General features: G+C 37.4%; 1 protein-coding gene across 1 annotated transcript in view; it reads left to right on the top strand.

The window, feature by feature from the left end:
• Positions 1-492: 492 nt before the first annotated feature.
• LOC149412805 (sn-1-specific diacylglycerol lipase ABHD11-like) overlaps positions 493-23,391 on the top strand; it is a 29,145-nt gene continuing 6,246 nt past the window's right edge. Inside the window, exons 1-2 of the mRNA XM_089644954.1 lie at positions 493-1,021; positions 15,398-15,768. Coding sequence (XP_089501080.1) covers positions 587-1,021; positions 15,398-15,768 — 806 coding nt within the window. The 5' untranslated portion in view covers positions 493-586. The remainder of the gene's footprint in view (positions 1,022-15,397; positions 15,769-23,391) is intronic.

Below are 23,391 nucleotides of genomic sequence, written 5' to 3'. Positions count from 1 at the left end.
CGGATAAATCAATTAGGTTTTTTAGTCTTCAAAGCCACATGAGCATGGCTGATTTATTAAAATCCTGTTAAAATTAGTTAGCATGTTCAGAATATATTGGAACACGTGTTCAAGGAGCTGCTCTTATACTAATATAACGATGAAATGCGACAATATTAGAATTTTTATGAAAAGGTGTTCCGACCTGATAATTTGTTAGGAAATCTATCAATTCATTTTTTATAGGCCCTTTTAAAACAGAAGTTCGAATAATTTGACCAGATTTAAAAAAAAATAGCAATATTTTAGTTTTTTTTTCTCCGGGCGGGATTTTGTTATAAGCGGGTTTGTTAAAACCAGTTTCCACTGTACGTACAAACTTTTTTTATGCATTTTTTCTTAACATGGCCTCCAGGCATTTTACTTTGCCCTAGCAAGATTTACGTCACTGTCTTCATTGTACAATACAAAAAAACTATTAATACCATTCTAAAATCAGTTTTTGATGCTATTTGCACCTCGGCAGTTGAACGGTTTATAGACGTCAGAGTTGTTTTTGACGAGAACAGTTTACAAAATCTACCTACAAGTCAAAAAACATTTCAAAATGATCAAAATTATAAGTTTTAGTGCATTTAAGAGCAGTTCATTAAAAATTTCAATAAGTTCTAACTTCTTAAAAACATTCTCTACCCGTATAAAAGATGTAGCTCAGGTGAAAACGGTCGATCTCTCGTATACAACTTACGAAACGCCAGAGTCCAAACAAAAGAATTTGACCCCACTCATTGTTCTACATGGTATGATGTGTGCAAAAGATAACTGGTCAATGTTTTGCGATGCCATCAACCAAAATACAGGGAGAAAGGTGATTGCAATGGATGCGAGGAATCACGGGGACAGTCCCAGAGCTGAGGACATGACTTATCAACACTTGGTTGAGGACGTTCTGGTGGTGCTGAAGAAACTCAACATCACCAAGACGTCTATTCTTGGACACAGTATGGGAGGACGAACGGCTATGCTGTTGGCCCTGGAAAATGTAGGTTTGAACAGATATTTAATTTATTTTTCATGTTCATTGATGTTTTATTTAATTCTTGTCGTATTTGATCTGTAGAATCTCGATACAATGGTGACTTTGAATTCCTTTCATGTAAAATGAGTAGTATCGCTAATTTATTAAAAATCGGGATCGCAGGCTTTTGGAGGGCCTGTTGGACTTGTGTCTCGACCATTGATGTACCCATCGCCTTGCGCTGCAGTGGGAGGGATATATTCATATGTCCTTCGCTCCTGGACACACTTATCCAAAGATCCCTACCCAACCCTAATACCTTTTACCTTCCCAGAACTTTCTCTCCTAAATTTCCTTAAAACAGACCCTCCACACAGCATCCCAAAAGATGACATAGTGTGTGTGTGAGGTTAATGTAAAAAACGAATGAATTAACATGTTTCCTGATAACTTTTTAGTACATTTATAATACATTATTACAATTTAAAACTGGCCTTTTATAAACAATTAAAAAGTAAGAAAATTATTTGATTTTTCACTTGTAGCAAACACTTTGTGGGTATACATAATTATAATAATTAAAATAAAATAACTTTGTTTAAATACCACTTTATTGTATATATTTATAACCAACCGGTTTCAGTTCAGCCCGAACCTTCATCAGGGTTAATAAAAACATATTAAATTAATTACAGAGGTGTATGGGTACTTATAGTTAAGCTGGAAGAGGGAGAGAGAACATCAACTTTGGTGGGGGTGGAAGACTTGGGTAGGAGAGAGGGGGTAAACATAGGTGCAGGAAATGGAAATATATTTAAAATGGGGCTGTTTGTTAAATCTAATTGTTTATTTAGTAAATTGATTTTATTGACTTTAAGGGATTTTTTATCTCGAGTGCTTCTAAATTGTTGAGGCGTAGACCTATCCCGTTTCTATGTAATACTTCTACACCTGAAGGCTTATCAAATGAGTGATCTTTATCTATTAAATGTGTTGCAAATTCCGAAAAACCTATGTTGTTTAAGCATCTCAAGTGCTCAACTACCCGCGTTTGAACATTTCTTGCAGTTTTACCAATGTAAAATGCTTCGCAGTCGTTACATTTAAGTTTATAGATGCCAGAATGACTTAAATTATTTTCTTTATCTTTTGAGTTAATTAAAAGTTTACCTAGGTTATTATTGGTATAAAAAGCGGCTTTAATTTCTGTTGGAAATTTTAAAACACATGAGGACGAGAAATTATTAATGTATAAAATTCTACGCCAACCATGGTTTTTATTTACTGCGATGTTGGGGATACTATTGTACAGGAATTTATTACAAAATATGAGTCGTTGTTTTTTTGCAAGGATTTTATCAATTAAGGTATGGGTATATCCGTTATTTATGGCGATAGATTTGATTATAGAGAGTTCAATATTGAAGTTAACTTTAGATAGCGGAATAGTGACAAGTCTGTGGACCATAGAATGGAAGGCAGAATGTTTATGGGAAATGGGATGGTTAGAAGTACTATGAATGACTGTATCGGTAAAAGTAGGTTTTCTATAAATATTAAAATTAAATTTATTATTAATGATGGAAAGGGATAGGTCTAGAAAATTTAAACTGTAATTAGTACCTATTTCTACTGTAAACTGAATATTTTTATGGAACGAATTAAGGAGGGACAAGAAGGAATTAAGTTGACGTTCTGTACCTTTCCATATGCAAAAAATGTCATCAACATAACGTTTCCACATAAAAACGTTATTTAAAAGAGGTGAGTTAGAACTAAAAATATTTTTTTCCAAGTTATCCATGAAGATGTCAGCAAATAGAGGACTCGTAGGAAGACCCATGGGTAGTCCGTATTTTTGTTGGACTATAGCGTCATTAAATAAGTAGTTTTGGTTAAGACAGATGTTAAACATTCGGGCAAGATCGTCAGAAAGATCTTTTGGTAGGTTTGAATTTGTTAATAAATTAGACAGTATAGTTCTACATTCGGGTACAGGTACATTTGGGAATAAATTTACAACATCGAAAGAAACTAATTTACAGTTATTGGGTAGAGACAAATCTTTTAAATTATTGACTAATTCATAAGAATTCTTAATTGTATACCCAGGGGAAAATACATTTGAATTATTAAATAAGTGAGTCACAAAGGAAGCTAATTTGTAATTTGGGGAATTACAGCATGATACTACAGGTCTAATGGGGCTATTAGTTTTGTGGATTTTTAAGAATCCATATAGTCTTGGGATTTTTGGGTTTTTTGTGAGGAATTTGACATTATCATATGACAGATCTTGAAAAACTGGTGATTTACAAACTTTTAATGCGTTTTTGATGTGTTGTTGAAACTTATTAGTAGGGTCAGTTCGTAGAGTTTCGAAATTGTCATTACTGATGAAGTTGTGCACTTTAGAGTTGTATTCCGAACGGTTCATTATTATTATTGTATTGCCTTTGTCGGCTTTTGTTAAAACTAAATTTTCATTAGTTAACTTTTTACGAATATTGTTTGCTTGTTGATTTTCTGGATAAAACTTTGGAATATATTTAGGGATTAAATCTTGAAGAATTTCAGCACTCTTATATTGGTATGTAGTTGGAAAGAATTGTAAGGCTGTCTGCATGTCCACTGCTACATTTTCAATCGCACTGTTAACATTATTTTTAGTATAGTGAAGGTTGTGTTTTAAACCTTTTGAGAGTAATGTAATCTCTTTTGGGGTAAACTGTACAGAAGATAAATTTTGTACCCGATCATAAAATGTATGTTGTGAAGATGGTGGTTGGTTATCACTAGTTTTAGAATTACAGAGATTTTTTAGTTTTTTTTCCAGGATTAAACGTTTTTTGAATGATTCTATTGAAACATAATTCCTAATTTTATCGTCAAAGAGATCCCATTCAACTGGGTGGAGATTATGCACTAATTCAATATGTAAAATTTTGACTTTTAATTTAATGTTATTTCTTTGTTTATATGCATTAATTAAATCTTCTTTTAACCACGCCATTTTAGCTTTATGAATTGAAGAGGACACTGGTAAATTATTGTTAAAACTTGAAGTCAAATAATTGGGGAACACTTTCATTTTAATACACTGTTTATAAAAGTTGATATTGATACACATAATTCTGTATTTAATTGAATATTTTTTATACATTATTACTTGTTTGGCCGTACTCGCCGATATTAATTTTTCACTTGTAGCAAACACTTTGTGGGTATACATAATTATAATAATTAAAATAAAATAACTTTGTTTAAATACCACTTTATTGTATATATTTATAACCAACCGGTTTCAGTTCAGCCCGAACCTTCATCAGGGTTAATAAAAACATATTAAATTAATTACAGAGGTGTATGGGTACTTATAGTGAAGCTGGAAGAGGGAGAGAGAACATCAACTTTGGTGGGGGTGGAAGACTTAGGTAGGAGAGAGGGGGTAAACATAGGTGCAGGAAATGGAAATATATTTAAAATGGGGCTGTTTGTTAAATCTAATTGTTTATTTAGTAAATTGATTTTATTGACTTTAAGGGATTTTTTGAAGTGAAACTTCTTTACGCGCGTCATGCAATTTCGAGGACCGGAGTAAAACCGACTCATGACCGAAACGAAAATGCGGGTACCCCCACCACCGATTAAAGTTCATTTGATCTAGTCAAAGTTTTGAAGTAACATATAAATGCTTCTTAGCTCATCCCGACAACTGGCGTTGGTGGTGTAATGGTCAGCATAGTTGCCTTCCAAGCAGTTGATCCGAGTTCGATTCTCGGCCATCGCACATTATTTTTTTGTTTTTAACGCCTTTTTCATTCAATATCTTATTTTTTAGTAGGTCAGAACATTTTTTAAAAGAAAATAATATTGCAAAATAATAAAAACACTTATCTCACTGTGATAAAACATTACTCCGCTAGAGCGCGCTTTGCGTTATTGTGTTGGATTAAAATTATTATCTAATCCGTATATTATGATAATTGTATTACATTTATTTAATTAATTTATTTATTTTGATAATATGTAATAATTTACAGAAAAAAAAATTAAAACTATCTCCCTCTGATAAAATATCCGTTCGCTAGAGCGCACTACGCGATCTTGTGTGGGATTCTATTTCTGTAGATTGTACATTATTTTTAAAAATATATTATATTTTGGGTGTGATGTAGGTAACATTATAAAACATAACAAGCTCTCATATTTTCAGAACCTACATAATATAATCAATTTATGCGGCTTTGCTTACAGTTGGTGCTCAGCGTGGTTGGCTTTCAATCAGTTAAGCGAGGTTCGATTCTCGGCTGTGGCATTTTTGAAGTGAAACCTTGTTGAGGTGGGGGAGCCGCTCACGAACGTTCTCTCTCTTCTCTTCTTTCCTCTCTCTCAGACACCAGCGAACTGCGCCACGCCAAGCATCAGCTGAAACTAGAAGTTTCACTTCTGTCTTGCGTAGGCTTGACACACCCACTTTTTTTTTATCTCGAGTGCTTCTAAATTGTTGAGGCGTAGACCTATCCCGTTTCTATGTAATACTTCTACACCTGAAGGCTTATCAAATGAGTGATCTTTATCTATTAAATGTGTTGCAAATTCCGAAAAACCTATGTTGTTTAAGCATCTCAAGTGCTCAACTACCCGCGTTTGAACATTTCTTGCAGTTTTACCAATGTAAAATGCTTCGCAGTCGTTACATTTAAGTTTATAGATGCCAGAATGACTTAAATTATTTTCTTTATCTTTTGAGTTAATTAAAAGTTTACCTAGGTTATTATTGGTATAAAAAGCGGCTTTAATTTCTGTTGGAAATTTTAAAACACATGAGGACGAGAAATTATTAATGTATAAAATTCTACGCCAACCATGGTTTTTATTTACTGCGATGTTGGGGATACTATTGTACAGGAATTTATTACAAAATATGAGTCGTTGTTTTTTTGCAAGGATTTTATCAATTAAGGTATGGGTATATCCGTTATTTATGGCGATAGATTTGATTATAGAGAGTTCAATATTGAAGTTAACTTTAGATAGCGGAATAGTGACAAGTCTGTGGACCATAGAATGGAAGGCAGAATGTTTATGGGAAATGGGATGGTTAGAAGTACTATGAATGACTGTATCGGTAAAAGTAGGTTTTCTATAAATATTAAAATTAAATTTATTATTAATAATGGAAAGGGATAGGTCTAGAAAATTTAAACTGTAATTAGTACCTATTTCTACTGTAAACTGAATATTTTTATGGAACGAATTAAGGAGGGACAAGAAGGAATTAAGTTGACGTTCTGTACCTTTCCATATGCAAAAAATGTCATCAACATAACGTTTCCACATAAAAACGTTATTTAAAAGAGGTGAGTTAGAACTAAAAATATTTTTTTCCAAGTTATCCATGAAGATGTCAGCAAATAGAGGACTCGTAGGAAGACCCATGGGTAGTCCGTATTTTTGTTGGACTATAGCGTCATTAAATTTAAAGTAGTTTTGGTTAAGACAGATGTTAAACATTCGGGCAAGATCGTCAGAAAGATCTTTTGGTAGGTTTGAATTTGTTAATAAATTAGACAGTATAGTTCTACATTCGGGTACAGGTACATTTGGGAATAAATTTACAACATCGAAAGAAACTAATTTACAGTTATTGGGTAGAGACAAATCTTTTAAATTATTGACTAATTCATAAGAATTCTTAATTGTATACCCAGGGGAAAATACATTTGAATTATTAAATAAGTGAGTCACAAAGGAAGCTAATTTGTAATTTGGGGAATTACAGCATGATACTACAGGTCTAATGGGGCTATTAGTTTTGTGGATTTTTAAGAATCCATATAGTCTTGGGATTTTTGGGTTTTTTGTGAGGAATTTGACATTATCATATGACAGATCTTGAAAAACTGGTGATTTACAAACTTTTAATGCGTTTTTGATGTGTTGTTGAAACTTATTAGTAGGGTCAGTTCGTAGAGTTTCGAAATTGTCATTACTGATGAAGTTGTGCACTTTAGAGTTGTATTCCGAACGGTTCATTATTATTATTGTATTGCCTTTGTCGGCTTTTGTTAAAACTAAATTTTCATTAGTTAACTTTTTACGAATATTGTTTGCTTGTTGATTTTCTGGATAAAACTTTGGAATATATTTAGGGATTAAATCTTGAAGAATTTCAGCACTCTTATATTGGTATGTAGTTGGAAAGAATTGTAAGGCTGTCTGCATGTCCACTGCTACATTTTCAATCGCACTGTTAACATTATTTTTAGTATAGTGAAGGTTGTGTTTTAAACCTTTTGAGAGTAATGTAATCTCTTTTGGGGTAAACTGTACAGAAGATAAATTTTGTACCCGATCATAAAATGTATGTTGTGAAGATGGTGGTTGGTTATCACTAGTTTTAGAATTACAGAGATTTTTTAGTTTTTTTTCCAGGATTAAACGTTTTTTGAATGATTCTATTGAAACATAATTCCTAATTTTATCGTCAAAGAGATCCCATTCAACTGGGTGGAGATTATGCACTAATTCAATATGTAAAATTTTGACTTTTAATTTAATGTTATTTCTTTGTTTATATGCATTAATTAAATCTTCTTTTAACCACGCCATTTTAGCTTTATGAATTGAAGAGGACACTGGTAAATTATTGTTAAAACTTGAAGTCAAATAATTGGGGAACACTTTCATTTTAATACACTGTTTATAAAAGTTGATATTGATACACATAATTCTGTATTTAATTGAATATTTTTTATACATTATTACTTGTTTGGCCGTACTCGCCGATATTAATTTTTCACTTGTAGCAAACACTTTGTGGGTATACATAATTATAATAATTAAAATAAAATAACTTTGTTTAAATACCACTTTATTGTATATATTTATAACCAACCGGTTTCAGTTCAGCCCGAACCTTCATCAGGGTTAATAAAAACATATTAAATTAATTACAGAGGTGTATGGGTACTTATAGTGAAGCTGGAAGAGGGAGAGAGAACATCAACTTTGGTGGGGGTGGAAGACTTAGGTAGGAGAGAGGGGGTAAACATAGGTGCAGGAAATGGAAACATATTTAAAATGGGGCTGTTTGTTAAATCTAATTGTTTATTTAGTAAATTTACTAAATAAACAATTAGATTTAACAAACAGCCCCATTTTAAATATATTTCCATTTCCTGCACCTATGTTTACCCCCTCTCTCCTACCTAAGTCTTCCACCCCCACCAAAGTTGATGTTCTCTCTCCCTCTTCCAGCTTAACTATAAGTACCCATACACCTCTGTAATTAATTTAATATGTTTTTATTAACCCTGATGAAGGTTCGGGCTGAACTGAAACCGGTTGGTTATAAATATATACAATAAAGTGGTATTTAAACAAAGTTATTTTATTTTAATTATTATAATTATGTATACCCACAAAGTGTTTGCTACAAGTGAAAAATTAATATCGGCGAGTACGGCCAAACAAGCAATAATGTATAAAAAATATTCAATTAAATACAGAATTATGTGTATCAATATCAACTTTTATAAACAGTGTATTAAAATGAAAGTGTTCCCCAATTATTTGACTTCAAGTTTTAACAATAATTTACCAGTGTCCTCTTCAATTCATAAAGCTAAAATGGCGTGGTTAAAAGAAGATTTAATTAATGCATATAAACAAAGAAATAACATTAAATTAAAAGTCAAAATTTTACATATTGAATTAGTGCATAATCTCCACCCAGTTGAATGGGATCTCTTTGACGATAAAATTAGGAATTATGTTTCAATAGAATCATTCAAAAAACGTTTAATCCTGGAAAAAAAACTAAAAAATCTCTGTAATTCTAAAACTAGTGATAACCAACCACCATCTTCACAACATACATTTTATGATCGGGTACAAAATTTATCTTCTGTACAGTTTACCCCAAAAGAGATTACATTACTCTCAAAAGGTTTAAAACACAACCTTCACTATACTAAAAATAATGTTAACAGTGCGATTGAAAATGTAGCAGTGGACATGCAGACAGCCTTACAATTCTTTCCAACTACATACCAATATAAGAGTGCTGAAATTCTTCAAGATTTAATCCCTAAATATATTCCAAAGTTTTATCCAGAAAATCAACAAGCAAACAATATTCGTAAAAAGTTAACTAATGAAAATTTAGTTTTAACAAAAGCCGACAAAGGCAATACAATAATAATAATGAACCGTTCGGAATACAACTCTAAAGTGCACAACTTCATCAGTAATGACAATTTCGAAACTCTACGAACTGACCCTACTAATAAGTTTCAACAACACATCAAAAACGCATTAAAAGTTTGTAAATCACCAGTTTTTCAAGATCTGTCATATGATAATGTCAAATTCCTCACAAAAAACCCAAAAATCCCAAGACTATATGGATTCTTAAAAATCCACAAAACTAATAGCCCCATTAGACCTGTAGTATCATGCTGTAATTCCCCAAATTACAAATTAGCTTCCTTTGTGACTCACTTATTTAATAATTCAAATGTATTTTCCCCTGGGTATACAATTAAGAATTCTTATGAATTAGTCAATAATTTAAAAGATTTGTCTCTACCCAATAACTGTAAATTAGTTTCTTTCGATGTTGTAAATTTATTCCCAAATGTACCTGTACCCGAATGTAGAACTATACTGTCTAATTTATTAACAAATTCAAACCTACCAAAAGATCTTTCTGACGATCTTGCCCGAATGTTTAACATCTGTCTTAACCAAAACTACTTTAAATTTAATGACGCTATAGTCCAACAAAAATACGGACTACCCATGGGTCTTCCTACGAGTCCTCTATTTGCTGACATCTTCATGGATAACTTGGAAAAAAATATTTTTAGTTCTAACTCACCTCTTTTAAATAACGTTTTTATGTGGAAACGTTATGTTGATGACATTTTTTGCATATGGAAAGGTACAGAACGTCAACTTAATTCCTTCTTGTCCCTCCTTAATTCGTTCCATAAAAATATTCAGTTTACAGTAGAAATAGGTACTAATTACAGTTTAAATTTTCTAGACCTATCCCTTTCCATTATTAATAATAAATTTAATTTTAATATTTATAGAAAACCTACTTTTACCGATACAGTCATTCATAGTACTTCTAACCATCCCATTTCCCATAAACATTCTGCCTTCCATTCTATGGTCCACAGACTTGTCACTATTCCGCTATCTAAAGTTAACTTCAATATTGAACTCTCTATAATCAAATCTATCGCCATAAATAACGGATATACCCATACCTTAATTGATAAAATCCTTGCAAAAAAACAACGACTCATATTTTGTAATAAATTCCTGTACAATAGTATCCCCAACATCGCAGTAAATAAAAACCATGGTTGGCGTAGAATTTTATACATTAATAATTTCTCGTCCTCATGTGTTTTCAAATTTCCAACAGAAATTAAAGCCGCTTTTTATACCAATAATAACCTAGGTAAACTTTTAATTAACTCAAAAGATAAAGAAAATAATTTAAGTCATTCTGGCATCTATAAACTTAAATGTAACGACTGCGAAGCATTTTACATTGGTAAAACTGCAAGAAATGTTCAAACGCGGGTAGTTGAGCACTTGAGATGCTTAAACAACATAGGTTTTTCGGAATTTGCAACACATTTAATAGATAAAGATCACTCATTTGATAAGCCTTCAGGTGTAGAAGTATTACATAGAAACGGGATAGGTCTACGCCTCAACAATTTAGAAGCACTCGAGATAAAAAAATCCCTTAAAGTCAATAAAATCAATTTACTAAATAAACAATTAGATTTAACAAACAGCCCCATTTTAAATATATTTCCATTTCCTGCACCTATGTTTACCCCCTCTCTCCTACCTAAGTCTTCCACCCCCACCAAAGTTGATGTTCTCTCTCCCTCTTCCAGCTTAACTATAAGTACCCATACACCTCTGTAATTAATTTAATATGTTTTTATTAACCCTGATGAAGGTTCGGGCTGAACTGAAACCGGTTGGTTATAAATATATACAATAAAGTGGTATTTAAACAAAGTTATTTTATTTTAATTATTAAAATTATTTGATTTTAACTGAGCCTGAGACCTTTTAACTGATGTAAATTTTTTTCTTAATTGCTCTAATGTCGTCTAATGTCAGAGAAATGCTTATATGTTCGTGTGTGAGCGTGATTGACAAATTGACAACAAAAGTTGATGGAATGTATTTTCATCGACAAAGAGTCAATTTTTCGAGTCTCAGCTCGATAGATAAATTTCTGCACTCAAGATATCCATTTATTCTCTATCGAAAAAGTAAATTCAAATAGATATTACTTAAAAAGAGAGTTACGTTTACTAAGTAGTGTTCAGATACGTTATCTATGTGATATTATTATGACGTGTTTATAGTTTAGATCAGAGGTTCCCAAAGTGGTCTATATGGACCCCCAGGGGTCGATATCGGCTTGCTGGGTGTCCATGACAGCGAGAAAAAAATTTAGGGGTCCACAAGATTCAAATAGGGGTACATACGAGCTGACCCCCATTTACCTTAAGTCAACATTTAGGAGTTCCGTAAATGACACAATACACCTAACACAAATAACACAGTTTAGATACAATAGACTGAGAAATTACTTATTTTATATTTTTGTTTTTATATTTCGTAAACTTGTTTATTGAGGTATATAAACAGAGATATAATTTCCCTTTCTCGTCAGAATTAATATATTGAAACAAAACATTGCACATCGGAAGCCGCGAATTTTCCTAGATCCCCAATTTTTTTTTGAAAAACGTCCAGGGTAACGTTTATCGACATTTAAATGTACTTCACACAGACTTAAAAACTAAGTTAGAAGACATTGACTATGGAAATGGAACGTTGAAGAATCGGAAATCATGTGACAAGAAGAAATGACCGGAATAAGCACTGACAAAGAACAGGGCCTTCCTTACTAGCGATATCAATCGTTATATGGAGAATCATGAATTGTCAGATTCAAACGACAATCTAAGTTAGTAATCATCAAAATATCGATAATGTAGCCATGTTAAGCTACCATAAGTACATTTTTCTGTCGAGTTATATGTTTTTATTAACAATTTATATTTTTTAAATACTATATAATTAACATCTAAGAATTCTCCTACTCATTCGGCTCTAAGAGGTGGCCGTGAATGCACGCTTTCTACGGTCGGTCGTGTCAATCTTTTTTCAAAGTTCGAAATTCCGCTTAATTATTATACTTCCATGTGACGTTTCAACAATATTCCACTCTATGCGTTGCGCGTAGGGACTATAATAGTGTTTCGCCTTTTTTATGATTCATCTGTGAGTTTCCGTCGAAGCTGTGTATTGTCAAATAGTATTATTAAGAATTAATTTATTGTTAATATTTTTTCGGGTTAGAAACCTAGAAGGTAATAAACAATTTGATATTTTTAAAATATGAAAGTATATAAAATATTCCAGCACTTATAATAAAATAAAAGAAGCACATCCGTATAAAAATGTTTCAGTCGAAAATGCCGAAATCACTTACTTCTAAATTATTGCAAAAAACTTAGATCACTGTCAGAAGATACAAAGTATCCCTTAGCATTGAGGAAGATTGTGTCAAGCCGTATTTTACGCCTGAGAACGGCAACCTGTACGTTGCGCAATAACGTACCGGAAGGCTATGAATTGTAGTCAAGTGGAAAAAATAAAACAGCTATATTTTAAAATATTGAATGGTCCAAAACATGTATTTGGAGACCACTCATATGAAAGGAACGGGTATACTTTTGCAAACGGGATACTGGCGACACTGATTACGTACCCAATATGACTTCGAGCTTGATAATGTCCAGAATCATGCAGCACGTTCGACTTTTGGCATCTAATGCTCGAAGATTAATACATGATGTAGAAATCAATACTGTGGAGTGCTATAATAATGTTGTGGCTAAATTTGTTAGTGGAAAGCGTATCAACTATTTTCTAAAACGGTCCTACAATGGAAGGTGCGCTGCAGCAGTAGTGGCGTTCAACACCAATCGTCCACACTATTCTTTGCATAAATTTGCAACCGGTTATAGTCCCGGAAAACTCATAAAGCAATTAGAATTAAAAAGATTGCACAAAAATAATCAACGAGTATTGAGTAAAAAAAAAGAAAAGAAAAACCCTGCAGCTCGCTCCAGTAAAAGATCAGCATTATGGTCCCATTGCAGAAAAACCTGATATGGACCAAGCATCGTATGAGGCAGTTAAAGATATGTAGAAAGGCTTTTTAGCATTGCAAAAGATAGGCAAGCTATTGAAAGGGCGACAGTACTTCAAGCATCTAGTGGAAAGTGGATCGAGATGCGCCGCAATATGATTACGGCATCCGTGGTTTGGAAAAGTGTGCAAACGGCGGCAAAATATCAGTTGCGCTCCATTAGTCAAAAATATACTATACCAGCAATCCTTATCAAATATTCTTTCAATTCGACACGGACAAAAACATGAATACAATGTCCTGAAGGAGCTTGCAGAACTAGAAAGCATTACCATAGAAATGTGTGGTCTTTTCATACATGAAGAGTATCCGTATATGGGTGCGACCCCAGATGGAATTTCTTCTGAAGACACCGTGATTGAAATTAAATGTCCTTTCGTAGCACGCAGCATGCTCATATATGAAGCAGTAAAATCCAAAAAAATTACCTTAAACTTAACAAAAATGGAGAAATGCTGGTAAATACATCTCATGATTGGTTTTACCAGGTTCAGGGCCAATTACATGTAACAAAAAAAGCTATTTGTATGTTTGTTGTATGGACTGAACTCGGAATAAAAAACGAAAAAAAATTACGGGATGATGAATTTTGGCAGACTAATATGGTTGAACAGCTGAATCGCTTTTACAATTTTAGCATGCTACCCGAATTAATTGATCCTGGACATAATCGCTGCATGCCTATTAGAAATCCTGAGTAATTCAAAGTGCATGGCAGTTCTGTAGGGCTAGCTACAGAAAGAAATTCCCGTTGCTTATTCTGCTTCATTTTCATTTGGTGTAATACTTTACGAGGGCGCCCCTGTCTGCACAATGCAAATACAGAGGAACTATACCGCCACACAGTGGGCTGAAAATCGCCTTTCATAGACATAGAGACTTGAATTTTCAAGGGTATTTTTTTGGCTAGAAATGGATTCTGCTGGTCATTACTATGCTTTAAAATTTCGTACGAAGTAATTGCGTGTACAAATGAAGGAGTTGCAAATGAGGGGCGATTTTCAGCCCACTGTGCGCCACCCGGTTGTCGGACAGGCAAGGGAAGGGAATCTTTTTACGAAAAAATAAACGATTATCACATGGGACGTTAATAGTTTTAGGAAAATTCAATATTCGGCAGGCAGGGGGTCTACGGAAAAAAAAATCGGCAAGTGGTCTACGGGGCAAAAAAGTTTGGGAATTTTTTTTTATTTATTCACATTTAAACCCGCTAAACTACTTATGTAGTTTGTCAGCAGGGACATAGAGACAACATTTATACACTCATAAGATACAATTTGAACGGTACATAATTACATAAATTGGTTACATTGCAGAAAAGTTTAAATAGCAGCATAAAAGCCTTATATAATAAGCAAGTAAAAATAAATGTATGAACAAATTAGTATTATCAACAAGTACATCAATAGTTTCATAAATAGAGGTAGGTAGTCAAGAATATGAATTCCATTTCAGGGGCATCAGTATAGATCATTATTATCCAATAACCATTTCCTTAAATTATATTTAACATTAGCAGTATACATGTTATTATTTTTAATTGTCATTGGTAATAAAAAAAAGTTTGGGAATCACTGTTTTAGATATTCTTATGTATGGGTCATTTATTATTTATTTGGTTATGTATGTGGATATTGAAGTGGGTATGCAGGATTTTCATTAAATTGCTCCATTTGGTTCATAGGGTGAGATTTGTCAGATGACAGATGCGTCTGCCCACCAACTTCGTGGCAGGTTGACTGGTGGAGGTAGACCTTTTGACATTTAAAGCTGGACTTTCTCAGAACATCGCCTTGGCAAAACATTCACAGAAATAGTTCAACCGCATGGAATATAGTTGCAAGAAGGCTATAGTAACATACTCATACTCAATACTATTAATAATTCCCCTAATAACCCCGCAGAGGTAGACAGAGAGGACGGACCGCCAAACAACTCGGTCTTGGCACACACTCCTTGCCTCATTCACATTCATACATACTCTTCTATTATTCTGATTCTTGACGTGGCCCAACTCAAGTATCTGATTCACTTGGTCGTCACATGTCTTCGTCGGACGTCCCCGACTTCTGCTACCATTCACATAAGAAAATAATATAAATATACTAATTTAATGTTGTTTTCAGCCAAAACTAGTGTCAAGCCTCATCATCGGTGACGTGTCTCCAATAATGACGAGTCCAACCATCATCAGGGTAGACTATCTCCTCGACTCAATGCTCTCCGTCAAAATCCCACCAGGATTATCTCTGGAAGAAGCCAGAAAAACAACGGAAGAACAGCTAAGTGCCACCATCTCGAATGTTCCTATCATAAATTTTCTTGCCAAAAACGTAGTCCAAATGCCTGGAACCAATGAGATCAAGTGGAGACTGAACTTGCCAGTAGTGAAAGCTAATTTCATGACGGGCTTGATTTTTTTTCCTGATGCTGCTAAGTCATTGCAGTACCCAGGGTCTACGCTTTTCATTGCAGGAGGCAGGTCTGATCATATGAGGTAAGTTTTTATTCATACAAAACTTAATTTTGGTTTTGAGGCTAAAATACTCAACCAAACTGAATAATTATTTTTTATCATTGGAGAAAAAGATAATACTAATAAATTTAAACGTAATAAAAACAATCAGCACGGGCAAGCCACCCAGTGAGGCCAACATTACTGGAAAACTTTGAAATGTAAAAAATATTGTTTCAAATAAAAAAAATTTAATAAAAGACACAGAAAAAATATATATAACGGTATCAATTGGCAATCGAATCCAGTAGATATATCTGCTTACCGGGACACTTGCCCACTGCACTTAAGGTCACTATTTTGTTTAATCTTTATAACGAATTGGAGTACATTATCAATACCAAAAATATGTTTTAGATAAATTGAAGGTTTTCTTGTCGTTTCGCTTGAATAGAATACAAATAAAATAATAAATTACTCAATAAAAAATATAAATGCAAACTACTAAAAAAATTTTTTTTTCAATGAACGTTTAAAGGAAACAACTTTTTAAAAATACAGTATTATAGCCAGAGGCGGATTTGCCCTTAGGCCTATGTAGGGCCGGGCCTAGGGCGGCCAGATATTAGGGGCGGCCAATCGTGACAAAAAAGTCACAGATGATAAGAAGAAATTACTTCCTAAGTACCTAAATATTGTACGTACGAAATAGCGATATGCAAGAGCGTGTTCACACACAGCACACAGCGCGCCCCCACGCCCCGCAGCCGCCCTCGCCACACCTATCATGCTCCGTCGCTTGCCCGCTCGCGTATTTCCAATCCATTCAGTTGCGCTAGTGACTGAACCGCGTTAGGTATTGCTATGCATAATAGCGTGTTCACACACAGAGAATTAATAGCTATTATAGTTAACTAAATTTCTGAATCGATTTCGATAAAAGTTGTCAATAAAGTAAATTCATTATGTAGTCTATAGTCTATATCAGGGGTCTCCAAACAACGGCCCGCCAATGTCATCAATCCGGCCTGCGACAATCGACAATTATACAGTAATTGAACTAGCGAATTTAGCAAGCGTATTTTTTTACATTAATTCCACACAGGAGACTTTGAGGAAAATATTTTCCCTCACGACCTATGTCATCTTAGGTGATGCTGTGTGGAGAGTCTTTTTAAGGAAGGGAAGGATAGGAAGTTCTGAAAAGGAAAATGTATGAGGGGTGGGTATGAATCTGGGGATTAGTGTGTCCAGGAGTGACATACGTATGAATACATCCCTCCAACTGCGGTGCAAGGCGATGGGTCAAGATAGTCCGGCTGGAAAGGTCAAAAGGCCTCCCTCATCCAGTCTCTCTGGATCCGGCCCGCCACGCAGCAGGTGGGCAGACGTATCCGCCGCCAAGACCTGGACAAATCTCACCCCATGAACCATGAATGATAATGGCAGGAAAATTAAAACGGTTTTGACCCTAGGAACTTACTGAAAAGTTTGGATACTCCTGGTCAATATGATGGGTACTGAGAAAGGGGCGGCTACATGCTCTGGGGCCTAGGGCGGCCAAGTCTGCAAATCCGCCTCTGATTATAGCTAAGATTATCTGTGAAAGTTTCACTTGATTAACTATTTTGCTTTCTTATAAAATTATTTACAAAATAAGTAAAAACCAGTTTTTTGCTTGAAATCGAACGTTTCTAGAGTCCGTTTGTCAAGCGATTTTAATGCATATTACCTTCAATTTAAGGTATCCAAGAATATACACATTTTTGACTTGTAGCTTCCTCTTAACCCGTATTTAACCACTGGACCAATAGGACATAATTATTTTACGTCATTTTCATTTAATTTAATTTTATATCGGAGAGTTAACAGCAATCTCTTTAATTAAATAATATACACTCGCTCTTCGCGTCTGTCTGTTTGTGCGCTTAGTTCTTCCAAACTACATAACAGATCTTGCTATAGTTTTCACTATCATTCAGAGAATTTCTTGCGAAAAGTTTATACATATAATTCATGCATATTATATTTTTAGAAAGTAGAGAAAATTCGATGTTTTGTAATCAAGTCGTAAAAAAAATATTTTCTGGCGTTTATATTTCTACAGCTGGCTAAACCTTATGAGATACATCAAAATAATGTATTACGGAATTTTAAATCTTAAATTCCGCGGTAGCACGTGTCATATCACTTTAAAAAAAAAATTCCGGAAGGTTAATATAGGTATATATTACATTTATAGAAAGTAAAGAAAAATTCGTATCATTTAGAAAATTTATAATAATTTATTATTATTTATTTATTATTGTTATACAGGGTGTATCGGCACGTACCCGACAAACTTTAACCAGCTATTCCTTAGCATATTTGGAGTACAAAATCTTATGTGCACTTTGCTGTCCGGTAACGTTTTTTTAAATAAAAAAATTACTGTACTGGACGGGAGTCCGCACAAGACTGTAGATTTAGGCGCCGGGTCCAAACCGTGTCTTCAACCGATGAGAATGCTCCTTTACGGCCGATGATGATGATGATAGTTGTTATTGTGATGAAATCTGCCTCCCGCACCCAGGCTTGGTGAATGGTGGGCACTGGGTGTGCTTTCGTCTCTGCTCGCTTCTGGTGTTTGCGGTTTTCCAAAGGAGGGCCGGCTGGTCTCGAAGAGGTAACACCAGAAGATCTTGGAGCAGCAGACTTGGCGAGGTGAGGCAGATGTTGAGCAGGAGTCACTTGTTGATAAATAAAACGCTTGGTTTCGGTGGTAAAGATGAACTGATTTATTTTTAATTATGTGGCTGCTTATATTTAATTAGCCTGACTCGCGCCCGACATTGGGCTAGGAGCCCAAAAGTGGTGGGGGGTTGTACCCGCGCCATCAATGAGTTTATAGCCTCCGACAAACTGTTGTATATTCATTTTGTCGGTAGTACTGGTGATAGTAGTCGCTTAAATTTGAGAGTTAGAAAAGATTTTGAGCGCTTACATGAATGATAATTACATAGTTTAAATGCATAGTAGTTATAGGAATGTGTATCTTGACAACTAGATTTTTTGTTTGTCAAGATACGACAAAAAATAAGAAATGTTTGTAAAATAAATGTGTAAAAATGATCTCAAGCGATCAAATTTGTAAAACATGTTAAGTTAGTATTTTTCCGAGGTCCCCCGTAACATAGCGCTCAGAAAGAGATAAGATTCACTATGCTACGAGGTTCCTGGATTTTTGTACACGCAAAAAGGGTAAAAAATATTGTTCAAAAATGGGTTTACATATGGGTGAAAACAGCTTTTTTAATATCTCCTCAGCGGTAGTATATCGAAAATAGTGTTTATTTGACTACCGCCGAGGGGATGAACAAGTAAAATATACATATTTGCAATGTTTAAAAATTGATTTTTCTATGTAAAATTTACATAGAAAAAATGCTGGACATCGATCCGCGTGGCAGGTATGCGGGCGGTACGGTATCGATGCCATTCGGAGTCAAAGTTTTCAAGCCGCTTGGGCCGAAAATTGCACAAAATGGCCAGTGGCGGGGAGTGGTGATTTTGCCAGTGGCGTGGAGTAGGCACATTTTATAAAAGTAAACAATTTTTATGAAATTAAATAATATGGTCAACTACGTCCGTTACACTCCCCCCGTTTAGCTATGCTGAACTAAAAAATAGGACGTTTGTTGGTACGGCGCAGTCCGCGGCGGCCAGTCCCTCTGGGATGGTGCTGGGCTGGTGGTACTGTTGAGGCTGCATCGGTAGGTGGGGCCGGCAAGATTACAGCGAGCTTCACAGCGGGGCGGACGTAAATTCCGGTGCTCGTCTGGATCCTGGCGGTCCTCACTTGGCCGTCTGCAGCAGGGGTGGCATCAAGGACTCGACCGCGTGGCCAGCTGTTGCGGGGCATAGCGGGGTCCATGATGATCACGAGGTCATCCTTCTTGATGGGGATGACTGGCTGTTGCCATTTTTGGCGAGCAGCCAGGGTGGGGAGATATTCGCGGAGCCACCGTCTCCAGAACATATCAGCAAGTTGTTGGCTGATACGCCACTGGCGACGGAGGCATACCTCCTCATCCTGCCTGTCGTATAGTGACAGATGAGGTCGGTTTCCGGCTCTTCCCAGTAAAAAGTGGTTGGGGGTGAGGGGCTCTTCGTCCCTGGGATCCACCGAGACGTGTGTGAGGGGGCGGTTGTTTACAGTCCACTCGGCCTCGGCAAACCCTGTCCTCAAGGTCTCTTCGCGTGGAGCTCGTTCCAGCAAGATGGCCTTCAGGGCGGTTTTTACAGAACGCACCAGGCGCTCCCAAGCTCCCCCCATATGAGGAGACATTGGAGGGATGAAGTTCCATTCGATCCCCTTTGTTGACAAATGATCCCTCATCCGGGTATCATTTTTGAGTGATTCGATGGCATCCTTCAGCTCGTTGTCGGCACCATGGAAGTTCGTACCATTGTCTGAGAACAGAGCTTTTGGTTGGCCTTGGCGCGCCGTCATGCGTTGTAAAGCCATGATGGCGGAGTCCGTGGTCAGTGAAGTTGTCAGCTCAAGGTGAATGGCACGAGTAGATAGGCATGTGAAGATTGCACCATATCTTTTCTCCCGATGTCTGCATACGGTGACTTCCATCGGCCCAAAGTAATCTAGTCCACAGTTTGTGAATGGAGGAACATGGTGGGCTAGCCTTGATGGCGGCAAGGGCCCCATAAGTGGGGGGGCTGGCTTGCTCCTGCGCATCTTGCAGGTGGGGCAGTTGTGGGCGATCATCCGAATATTTGTTCGCAGTCGCAGCACAAGGTAGCTGCCTCGCACCTCAGCCATCGTTCTCTCCGTACTTGGGTGATTGGCTTCCTGGTGATGATGTCTCACCAGAAGTCTTGTATAGGCGTGATCACCATCTAATATGATCGGTGTCCGCACTGCTTGAGGCACTTTACTGAGGGCTTGTAATCTGGAATTCATCCTCAGTAGGCCATCAGGTCCAAGGAAGGGGCTCAAGGCTTTGAGCCGGCTGTCACTTGGTAGTGGATCTCCTTTCTGGAGCGCATTTATGTCATGATAAAATGTCTCTTCTTGACATATTCTTGCCCATCGGGCCTCTGCTTCTTTGATTTCATCGCTTCTTAAATATTTATCAGGTTGTTCGTGATGTTTTCCACGACACCTTTTAATAAAACGGTGTATCCAGCAGGTAGTTCGAATAAGTCGACGCCATGAAGAGAATCTGTAGATTTCGGGCAGTGTCTCTGCCACAGTTGTTGTGATGCCAACGTATTGAGGCCTCACTTCTAGGGTGCCATCATCAGGCTGAGGCAGTTTGCACCGTTCGCGCGGCCATTCTGCCTCGTCTGAGGTCAGGAAGGCTGGTCCACTGAACCATCGTCCAGAGTGCGAGAGGTCAGGAGTGTTGACGTCGCGGGTGCCGATGTCTGCCGGGTTTAGTTTGGTAGGGACCCATCTCCAATCTGCAATGCGGGTGAGCTCGTCGATTTCGCCGAGTCTGTTGGCCACAAAGGCGGAGTATGTGCGTGGATCTGTGCGCAGCCAGCACAACACTGTTGTCGAGTCTGTCCAGAACACTGTTCGCGCAATGTTGCTGCGACATTCTTTCTTCAGGGTTGCTGCCAGTCTGGCCGCCATGAGCGCTGATTGTAGCTCAAGGCGGGGTATTGAAAGAGGTTTCAGAGGAGCCACTTTGCACTTGCTGGCCAAGAAGGTGGCTGTAGTGTTCCCATCAATCTCCTCGGTATGGTAGGCGACCGCACAGCATGCCTGCTCTGAGGCATCACAGAAGAGGTGGAGGGTGACGAAGCTCTCTTTGTTTTGTAAGCAGCGCCGAGGTATGGCAACTTTGCAGTCTTGCAGAAGTCCCAGCCAGTCCATCCACCTTTCGTTGTGTTCAGGTGTGATGATGTCGTCCCATCCGATGTTGGATCGCCAGACAGCTTGTAGTAGTATCTTTGATCGGACTGTGAGGCAAGCGACGAAGCCCACAGGGTCGAAGATTTTCATAACAATGCTGAGCAGCTGGCGTTTGGTAGGCCTGCTGATCAGTTCAGGATCGGCAGCATCGCGAAATGCATATAAGAATCGATCTGTGACAGGATCCCACAGAAGTCCGAGGATTCTCTCGGTATCTGCTTCTCCGCTGTTTATGGTGATGGCTGACCTGGCTCGGTCTATAAGCGGGATAGTAGCCATCACTGAAGTGTCGTTAGAGGCCCAGTTTGTTAGGTGGAATCCTCCAGTTGACAGCACTTTGGCAACAGTAGTGATGAGTGCTGTCGCTTCAGTTTTGGTATCGACCGCATCCAAGTAGTCATCCATATAAAACTTTGTTTGGATGGCGGCTGCGGCAGCAGGGAATAGTGCAGAATTCTCCTGGGCCACTTTGTTTCGCACGTACTGGGCGCTGCTTGGTGAACAGGTAGCGCCAAACATCATTGATGACATCATGTAAGTACGTGGTTCTTGTTGAGGTGTTGGTCTCCATAAAAACAATTGTGACTGTTGATCTTCACTTTTGATTTTCACTTGTAAAAACATCTCCTTGATGTCGGCGGCGAGAGCTATTTTTCCCTCTCGAAACCGGAGTATATTTCCTAACAATGAAGTCAGCAGGTCAGGCCCAGTCAGCAACTGATCATTGAGGGAGGTCCCTCGGCAGCGGCTGGCAGCATCAAACACCACACGGATCTTGTTTGGTTTGTTTTGGTTCACTACGGCAAAATGCGGTAGGTACCATTTGCGGGCAGAGGGTTTTTCTACCTCTCGATCCGTAAGTTCACGTGCGTGGCCTTGTGTTATAAGTCCGTTGATTTTAGCTGCATAGGCGGTTGCCAAGTCCTTTTCCTTCGATAATTTTCTCTCCAGAGACCACAGTCGTTTTAATGCACATTGCCGATTGTCAGGCAGTGTGATATTATTCTCCTTCCACAGAAGGCCGGTTTCCCATCGGCCAGATGTCAGTTGATGGGTTGTATCTTCCATCAGCTGATTTGCACGTACTATGTGCGCAGTTACACGAGAGGCGGACGTGATCCCCAATGAGTCAATCGCAAAATTGTGTTTGATGAGATCACTCATGAGGTCGTCTTTGTGGCTCTCCTCGCGCAGGGCCAGTGTTGTAGCCTCAGCTTCGTGTTCAGGGGCCCCTCCGCCATGGGTGATCCACCCCAACGCCGTCCGTGACAATATTCGCTTAGAGTCACGAACGTCGCGCACTTCCCTCGAGACAATAAGGTGTACATTGTCTTGCCCGATGAGAAGTGTGGGGGTGATGTAGCGGCCGTGGATCCTCTGTTCAGGAAGGCTGAGCTGCTGGACGGTGTTGGCCTTGATGACGTACTCATCAGAGATTCCGGCGCCGCGTAGAGTGATTGGCACGCGGCGGGACGTCAAGTCTGTTGAGCACATATTTTTTGCTCCGTGTAGTCGTAGCTCACGGGTAGGTCCGGTTGTGCCGATTTTCTGTGCTGTGGTGGCATCAATAAGGGTGACAGTTGAGCCCTCGTCCAGAAGCGCAAAGGTTTTAATCTGTCGCTTGGGGCCCGACAATATGACCCCCACCACTTTTAACACGGCACTTTCGGTGTGGCGTCACATATTGTGAACGTTTGCCACTGTATTGTTATTTTCACGATAGTTCGGGTTGTGAAGAAGTCGGTGGT

The sequence above is a fragment of the Hesperophylax consimilis genome, chromosome 22, assembly GCF_061612785.1.
Source record: "Hesperophylax consimilis isolate HC1 chromosome 22, BYU_Hcon_1.0, whole genome shotgun sequence".
In the NCBI taxonomy this organism is placed as follows: domain Eukaryota; kingdom Metazoa; phylum Arthropoda; class Insecta; order Trichoptera; family Limnephilidae; genus Hesperophylax; species Hesperophylax consimilis.
Note: the sequence above shows the minus strand (reverse complement) of the source record. Positions and strands in the feature narration are given on the sequence as shown.